The 9,575-nt window shown below is 35.7% G+C and overlaps 1 protein-coding gene across 1 annotated transcript; it reads left to right on the forward strand.

The window, feature by feature from the left end:
• The first annotated feature begins 997 nt into the window (after positions 1-997).
• Positions 998-2,643, forward strand: LOC145034035 (isoleucine N-monooxygenase 1-like). The gene is made up of 2 exons (XM_078982467.1): positions 998-1,839; positions 2,010-2,643. The coding sequence occupies exons 1-2, from the start codon at positions 1,051-1,053 to the stop codon at positions 2,640-2,642; spliced, it is 1,422 nt and encodes a 473-aa protein (XP_078838593.1). The 5' UTR covers positions 998-1,050; the 3' UTR covers position 2,643.
• Positions 2,644-9,575: the final 6,932 nt, after the last annotated feature.

The raw sequence follows: 9,575 nt of genomic DNA on the forward strand, positions 1-9,575 counted from the left end.
TACAATAGCTGGGAAAAATAAAAAATAGACAAAGGATATGTAAGGAGAAAGAATTGAACTTGAGAGATTTACTTCAATAAACCAACATCTTAACCAGTAGTTCGCCTATTTGTTTTGTGTTATAATTGAAGGGATGCGTATATATACATTATATCGAAAAAAATTAAAAGATTCGTAAACAAAAATTACACTAGCGAAATTTTTTTTGAGGGGTATCCCGGGCTACCCCGGGATCCCCTTGGATCCGCCTATGCCGATATAGTTTTTTTAATCAACTCGTGTAGTACACAGGTTTTACACTTAGTTAAATATAAATAGCTGGGAAACTAGTATTTAATATTCATTTTAGTTTAATTTAATATATTATATATTTGTCTTATAATATAGAAACATTTTTTTATATGTCATCTTATATCATTTTAGGTTTTACGCTAACATGTGAGCTACTTTCTATTATAAGTAATTTTTTATTGGTCAACTTTCTATTATAAGTAATTTTTTATTGGTCAACTTTCGGAGTTAGTTTTTCAAAACCAGTTTTAATATCATAAATAACAACACAAGGTTTGGACGAACATCATTTTAAACATGCATGCCCTTGGAACAATTTTTTTTAAGACTTCAAAGAAGATGTGTTCTTTGTTAGACCATACGTTTGCAGGGTCATCAAATTATTATGTAGACGATAAGGTCCCACATTTGTTTTTATTGTTTATGGTATTTTTATGATTCTTAAATCTTGATCAAATTTGGTAAAATATTTGGACTATATATCACATTAAACTTGCACCCAAGAATAGATCATAACCATCGCAATTCATGTACAACTTCTTACCAATAATAAGGTCAACCCAAATTTTGTTTCCTATTCAAATGAAACCTTCTTGGTCTTCATCAACAACTATTCAGGTGGTCAGCATCTCAACTATCATCATCATCATCATCATCTTCATCTTCTTCCGCAAGTATGTTATCAACAAAACTACAAGCAACCAACCAGGATTACCACCTGGGCCAACTCCTTTACCATTCATTGGTTGCATCATTCAAATGCTTCTAAATCGGCCAACTTTCCGATGGATTCACAAACTCATGGACCAGTTTAATACCCCAATACTTTGCATCAAGCTAGGACCATCGACCCATGTCATTGCAGTCTCCAGTCCAAACCTAGCATGCGAGTTCCTACGAAAGCAAGATGTAGTATTTTCTTCCAGGCCTGAAACGTTATCCACTTATCTGGTAAGTGATGGGTATAAAGCAACTATTCTTTCCCCTAATGGGAATCAATGGAAGAAAATGAGAACAATCATGATCCATGATGTACTCGCCCCACCAATGCACAAATGGCTCCAACCTACACGAGACGATGAAGCCAATCACTTGCTTAGCTACATTTACAATCAAATAGAAAAAAAGGATACCCTAACTGAAGGTGGATTAGTAAATATTCGAAACACGAGCCAACATTATTTCGGAAATTTGATAAGGATGATGATTTTTGGGACAAGATTCTTTGGGGCTGGAATGGAAGATGGGGGCCCAGGTGAAGAAGAAACTGAACATGTCGCGTCTGTTTTCATTATCCTCAAGTATCTTTATGCATTTTCCATCAGTGACTTCTTCCCGTGGTTGAGAGGTAAGACTGATTTTGAGGGCCATCAAAAGATTATCGAAACGGCCATTCAAAGAGTTCGTAAGTACCAAGATCCGTTGATTGATGAACGAATTCAAATGTGGAAAGATGGAGTGCGAAAGGTAAAAAAGGATGTGCTTGATGTCCTTATCAACCATGAAAGCCCTAAGCTTACACATCAAGAGATCAAGGCCCAGATTTTAGTAAGACTCACATGCAACTCTTAGTGACTTTCATAAAAATTTGTTTCCAAAAACATATACCAAATGTTGGAGAAGTTAATCTCTTCATATATATGAGTGGTTCTTAAATTTAATTTACTTTGTCGGATTGTTAACTTTTGGTGTTTTCTTGGTGGCTTGTTTAATTTTAGGAATTAATGCTAGCTGCGATTGATAATTCCTCCAATGCAATAGAATGGACGATGGCAGAGATGATCAACAACCCTACTATCCTAAAACGAGCCGTTGCGGAGCTGGACGAAGAAGTGGGTGACAACCGTGTGGTAGAAGAGGGAGACCTTCCTCAACTTAATTACATTAAATCATGCATCAAGGAGGCCTTCAGGCTGCATCCTTTCGCACCTTTCAACATTCCCCATGTTTCGATGAGGAATACCACAGTTGCTGGTTACTTCATACCCAAGGGTAGCCACGTCTTGCTTAGTCGTCCTGGGCTGGGAAGAAATCCAAATGCATGGACAAATCCAATGCGGTTTGACCCAGATCGACATGTTGATGCAGATGGAAAGCAAGTGGTTCTTTCAGATAATGACCTGAGAATGCTTTCGTTTAGCACTGGGAGACGAGGATGTCCGGGAGTGGCGTTGGGTTCAACAATAACTACAATGATGTTGGCTAGAATGGTTCAAGGGTTCAGCTGGGAGGTGCCACAAAATGAGTCGGGTGTTGATCTTGTTGAAAATCATGACGACCTTGTCTTGGCTAAGCCGCTTGTTCTCATCGCGAAACCACGGTTACCTCACCATCTCTACCCAAAAAGCTGAACACAATATATATTGTTTTTGGGAATATATTTGTGTATATAGATACACGTCAATTGGTAAACATGCATGATCACCGTTTGCATCGTTGAAGAAATGATTGCTTATGGTGATCAACACTACAAAACGTTGAGAAGTTCAGTAATTATTTATTGTTCACTACTTCAATATTTTATGTTTATTATTTTTATTTAGGACATATTTATCATTGTAAACGGCAAGTTGTACTTGTTTTTTAAGTAAAAAGGTTAAATGAAACATAAATAAACAAAAAGTTTTGTTTAAAAAAAATGTAAACGTCATGTTAGTTGGACTTATTTTATTGAATAAAAAGAGTTTGCATTTTATCAAAAACTTTTATTTAGAACTTATTTATCATTATAAACGTCATGTTTGACTTGTTTTCTAAATCAAAAAGTTAAATAAAACATAAATACATTAAAAGTTTAGGTTTTAAAATAATTCTAAACGTCATGTTCGACTTATTTTATCAATTAATAGTAGTTTACATTTTAATCATATTTTTATAGTTGTTGTCTTTATATACGACTTACTTATCTTTGTAAACGTCATGTTAGACTTGTTTTTTAATTCAATAAAGCTAAATCAAACATAAATAAAATATAAGTCCAGGTTTAAAATAAATAACTAGTCAATATAAATAAAATATAAAAATATTAATTTAAAAGACAATTGATTTAGGGCTTTTTGATAGTTGTTGATCAGATAAGATCTAACCAAGTCAGAGTTTAATTGGGTCGGAAGCTTGATTGCATCTATTTGCATCTGTCTAAAACTATATGATTTATTATGCATTTGATTGTACTGAAAGCTATTTAGTTTTCTTTTGTTTTGTGATAAATAAAATATATCAATCTGAGCAAAAAAAAAACATCAACTCTCTTATATCGAACAAATAACGTAAATTTATAGAGAATTAAAAAAAAGTTATCAACTATCTCACAAACTTATTTAAAATACAATATTGTATAAGAATAAATAAAAGGAGAATGATATAATAAACAAATCAAAGATCTTCCATCTTATCATATGTTCCTGATTAAAATGGCTTCCATCTTCACTTTACTGTAACGTTCCATTTTCACAACAAAATATTTTCGTTTTAATAAAGTAAAACTTCCCAATTATAAATCCATTAATAAGAAAACCATTTATTTCAAAAGACATTTATTGAAAATCAGAGTAATATAATAAACATGAAATCCTTTATACTATTGATGAGTGTTTACAGTCTCGTCTTCGCATTCCAACAATCATTGATAAAACCTAAAAAACGTAAACAATTGGGTAAGCACATAGTTTAGGGAGTTACCCTAAAATACTACATACGATAAACATACAAGCATGTATAACGGCCCACAATCACCGTATTGGAATGCCCAAGCTCAATCAGTCCTCGGACTGGGAGGTCAACATGCAACGGGTCGAATCAGCCATCAGGCTGGAATACGCAGGGTTTGTTGGCTACGACTTACAACCAACCGACATCGGATATCTTAGCCTACAACATAATGCAGGACCGCCTCAACCGACTACCATCATACGTCGACATATAAACAATCAATGATCAAGTAGGCACATAATACAGGTAACATTAATCATACAACTTACTACCGCCTACTAGTGTTCTCACAGCACATAGTCTCGCTATCAGCTAACCTCCATGAAATGTGTAACCCTAAGTAACCAGTTGTGAGATAGCCACCCGAACAGATGATCTTACTCTAGAGCCACAACCAAACAAGGAACATGCAAGAAAGCCTAGATCAAGAGTTCTTATGTTATCCTAGATGACTACATACAGCCCCTAGGACACTCCACTATATGATAACCATTATACCACTACTACAACATCCTATCATATAGGGATATATACATAGGTCTAACAGATAACTATAACACAACATCCTATATACCAAGATACAGATCGAGCAGATCCATACAACATAGCAACATCGTATATAACAGGATACATATCTAACATATCACTACAGTATAGTAACATACTAGATACCAACAATCCAAGCAATACATAACTATATATACTTATAGGTGAGATACACACCCGGACAGATGATCCGACTCTACAGCCACAACCAGGCATGAAAGCCTAGACCAAGAGTCCTCAGTCTATCCTACATGAATATATGGAGTCCTTATGGAATCCCTCAAATAAAACATAACCAAACTAGTGGATCGACATTGGTGGCTTCGACCCACGGGTACATTGAGGCAAAACTCACCTTAATCAAAGAACCTTGAAACACTGTGAAATTCTCGCGAATCCGCTAATCATCATAACTAGGTAAAACCTTAATCAATAGTCCAAAATGCTCAAGTTTGACCCAAAGTCAAACTTCGTCAAAAAATGAACGACCAACAAAAGTAAAAGTCAAAGGTTGTTGAGTATGCACAGTGTACATGGCTTGTTCTCACTCCCCTATTAAGCACTTTATCCATTACGCTCTTTTTTCCAAAGCGTAGATCTAGACTCAGAACATCAAAATCATAAAGTTTCCACCTTTATGACTTTCCATGGCTAGACAGGGTCCAAGAGTTAAAACCCTAAATTATTAATCCGTTTAGACATCATAACTCTTGCATGCAAGGGATAGAAGATCACATTTTTATGGTTCCTAACAGCTCCATAATTGATAAAGTTTCCAACTTTATCTATTAAGATGGTCGAAACAACCAAGATCTAGTATTTAAGTCTCAAAGGGACCAAAAGTGCATCTCACTCAACTTAATCCATTAAGTCCAAGTCTCCAACCTTCATATCTGAATCAATATGATGTTTAGATGGATAAGGTTTCCAACTTTATCTATAACAAGGTCACAAACTTTCAAGATCTAAATTGTATGCCCTAAAGCGACCAAAAGCTTATAACACCCATAACTAGCTAGATCTAATAAATGCATCATCAAGATTCAAGATTTTTACCTCTAAAAGAACGATCAATGTGAAAAGGTCTGGATCTACATGCTTTAATGCAACCAACACTTCACCAATGACCTCCTTCTTTTCCAAGATGCGCCAAGAACTCTCCAAAGCACTTAAAGACACCTTCCTTTGCTTATAAGGCTCAAACTAGGGTTAGGGTTTCAAGGGAGGACATTGGGGAGGTCGAGGCTGAGAATGGAAAGGGTTTGTGGAAGTTAAGGAGCTTAAATAGCGCTCAAAACCCCAAAATTTGGGTTTGGGTTCTGATCACGTACACCCAGCGTACTCCTGCTAATGCCTAGAGTACGAGGTTAAATCTTTGCGATCATCCTTTCCTACTATGCCCAGCATACTAGGTTAAACCCAAAGCCTCCTAACTTCTAATAGTTATAACTTCTTCATTCAAACTCCGTTTTCGAAGATCTTTATATCCATAGAAAGGTATTGAAGAGCACTACAATATTATCTAAATATCTTGGACTAAAAAACTTCTCGAAAAAAAATCCGTATTTCAGGCAAGAACCCAGCGTATGGTGTTTCCCTTTTTAGCCTTTAGCCCAAAATACGAATCAAGGATTAAATCTCTTAACCATCATTAGCCCCTTCCACAAGGAATAAAATTTGCCTCTTTAAGATTGAAATCCTTTAAACAATCGAATTCCGGACCATGACCTCGAAATAAGAAATGAAAAGAAACATGTTGTTACAATTCTTCCCCACATAAATTAGATTTAATCCTCGAAATCAGCACTCGCTACCACTTCATGATGAAACCCATCAAATCAACAAAACTATAAGAAAATCCATAGATTTTATTGGCTCAAGACCATCTCAGTCAAATATCGTCATGCTAATCTTGTATATAAGAGCACAACTGTAACTAAAACCGAATGGTCACATATGAAACTGGGCCACGCTCCTACTCGGATCCGATAACTCTACTTAGCGATCTACTATCAACAATCGGGCTCACCCTAGTTGTGTAACCGACAACAGTACTCAGGCTAACTGTCACAGCTAGCATTTTTGGCTTGGAAATTATGTCCTCATGAAAGCAATAACAATTGTGAGACTTGTGCTATCACACCTAAGTGTACAAAATGAGTTCCTAATGAACCATGTAGTGTTAGAATGCAAATCTCTCCAAGTATGTGAAATCTCTCCCAAAGCTCTCCAAGTATATCAAATCTCTCCAAGTATATCGAATCTCTCCCAAATCTCTCCAAGTATGTGAAATCTCTCCCAAATCTCTCCAAGTATATGAAATATCTTTCAAATCTCTCCAAGTATCTCAAATCTCTCCCAATCCTCTCCATGTGTCCCTAATCTCTCTCAAATCTCCCTATGAAGTTCATTAGCTATCTACTATCAACAATCGGGCTCACCCTAGTTGTGTAACCGACAACAGTACTCAGGCTAACTGTCACAACTAGCATTTTTGGCTTGGAAATTATGTCCTCATGAAAGCAATAACAATTGTGAGACTTGTGCTATCACACCTAAGTGTACAAAATGAGTTCCTAATGAACCATGTAGTGTTAGAATGCAAATCCCTCCATGTATGTGAAATCTCTCCAAGTATATCAAATCTCTCCCAAATCTCTCCAAGTATGTGAAATCTTTCCCAAATCTCTCCAAGTAGATGAAATCTCTTCCAAATCTCTCCAAATATCTCAAATCTCTCCCAATCCTCTCCATGTATCCCTAATCTCTCTCAAATCTCCCTATGAAGTTCATTAGTCGAAGCCGATCCAAAACAAAACAAAGGATACTTGAAGACAAAGGATACTTGAAGAAACAAGCATTATTTCGGAACTCCTTCCTTGAGGGCTTCGGACCCTCCAACTTTGCTTCGAAATCACATTAGTCCGGATTTCCATCTTGCCTCAGAACCTCCTAATGACTTCGGAAGGTGTAGGGCGACTTCGAACTTCCTATGTGACCCGGACAACTTCGCACTTAGGACCGGAAGCCTTGGTGCCTTGGAAACCCTCGTCCTTTGGAACTAATCGCATCGAATTAGTGCCGACTTCGGAACTAGGGTTCGACTCCGGAAGGTAAGCTTTGCTCCGGAATCTCTTGAAAACACTCTGGAACTTGTGACTTACCTTTGGAACTCGCCTAGTACCTCTAGAACTCCCGTATAACCCACTCCGGACCCTTGCAAACCTAACCCTCCACTGCGGATTTGGGCGATGATTTTGAAATTCATGTTGTGGCTCCGAAATTTGCTATTTTACTCCGGAATTCACCTTCTTGCTCCAGATTTTGGGCTATTTCGGACCACTTCTTCATTTTGAGGCATTTTGACGTCGGGATTCCCACCAAACTCATATTTTTCATATCCTAAACCCCTTAAACCCCTATTTTATGCCAAATTTGATTATTTAAATCATATTTACATAAAATAATACTTCAGAATTATAAATGTATTATTTTCAATCAAGATAAGAATAAGATAAGGACAAGGAGGTTTGACTTTGTGATTTGATATAATTCATATTCCTTATGCAAATCACAGTAACCAAGGCATTACCCACCAAATAACAAAGCATAAACCATCATATTTCCATGCACCTAAGTCTCCCATATTTTCTTTTATCCTCTTATAGCAATGTCTATGGGGGGCTTTTACACTTCCCCACTCCTATCATTCATGCATATTCTCTCAAAAACTCATCTCAAAAGCAAGAACAAGAGCTGGTTGAAAGCTTAATTTCTTAACTCCTCTCTAGAATTTTTAAGTAAGTTTATCCACTCATCTAACATTTTATGTAATTTTCAAAATGAATCCATATTATTTTATTCATAATAATATGTGATGATCACCGTTAGGACAACATTCCTCCCAGGGAAATTTGTCATCTCAGCCAAAGGTCTAAGTTATCTTCACTCCATCATTCCAAACAACTCACCAACCAACTCAAGGTGAGCTTCATACCCCCCCTTTTCTAAGTTTTTATTGTTTTAGGGGGGAGAGTACAAGTCAAAGTCTTGTGTAAATCATGATCTATTTGTTTATTGTGTATGTGTGCCTTCTTACATATGCTGAAGTATGAAACCCCTTAAATATAATCCAAAAACTCGAGATTTTGGTTAAGTCTCAAGGGTTTGGATTATATTTCACAAATCATGTTTGGAAACAAGAACTAGTATGTACCAAGTGTAAGTCATGAATTTTTATAATAACAACTAGAAAGTTTTGCTTAAAGATTTACTTAAACAAGTTGTGAGACAAAATATTTTGGAAAGTGATTAAATTATAGAAATAATAATATTTTGGATCACTGTTGGGCCAAACATAAATATAAAGGTTATCTTGGAATATTATGTCATACTCATGACTTTTCACCAAATTAACAAATCTAGTGGATAATATTTATAAATATTTAATATAAATAATTTTATCAAGAAGGATATATGAAAACATAGTTTTCATGACAAAAGTATTTGCATGTCATAAACTGCTGTCGTAAAACCTTCAGGAACATAAGTAATGTTCTATATCTCATGAAACAGAAAATGTGTGTCATAACCTGCAGTCATGAATTTTCATAAATTATAACTTGAAACTTTCATTTTTGACCAATATGGGCCCGAGCCCCCACTTTATAGAAAGGAAAGACCATTTTTGCCAATTCCGATAATGTTTGGTCATTTTGATAAACATCCAAAATGGCTTATTTTTCAATAAACGAAACAGAATGAACACGAGACACCCAGTTAACAAGCACAATAAACGAGATGGAACGAAAACAATATTTCTATTCAATAAGTATAAGAATCATTATTTATCTAAAAAACAAAGGATCTCACTGATTGCTCAAAAGGTTGTTAATATTCTAGTCAGACAAATCTTAAAAGTACCTAAATATAAAAATATTAGTGTACGCCTAAAATGATGTATAGAGTTATAGCTAGAGTCTCCTGGAGGGAGAGCGGGAGTTTGTGTATAGATCTATACGCGGTTG

Source organism: Lactuca saligna, chromosome 3 (genome assembly GCF_052625555.1).
Source record: "Lactuca saligna cultivar CGN05327 chromosome 3, ASM5262555v1, whole genome shotgun sequence".
Lineage (NCBI taxonomy): Eukaryota > Viridiplantae > Streptophyta > Magnoliopsida > Asterales > Asteraceae > Lactuca > Lactuca saligna.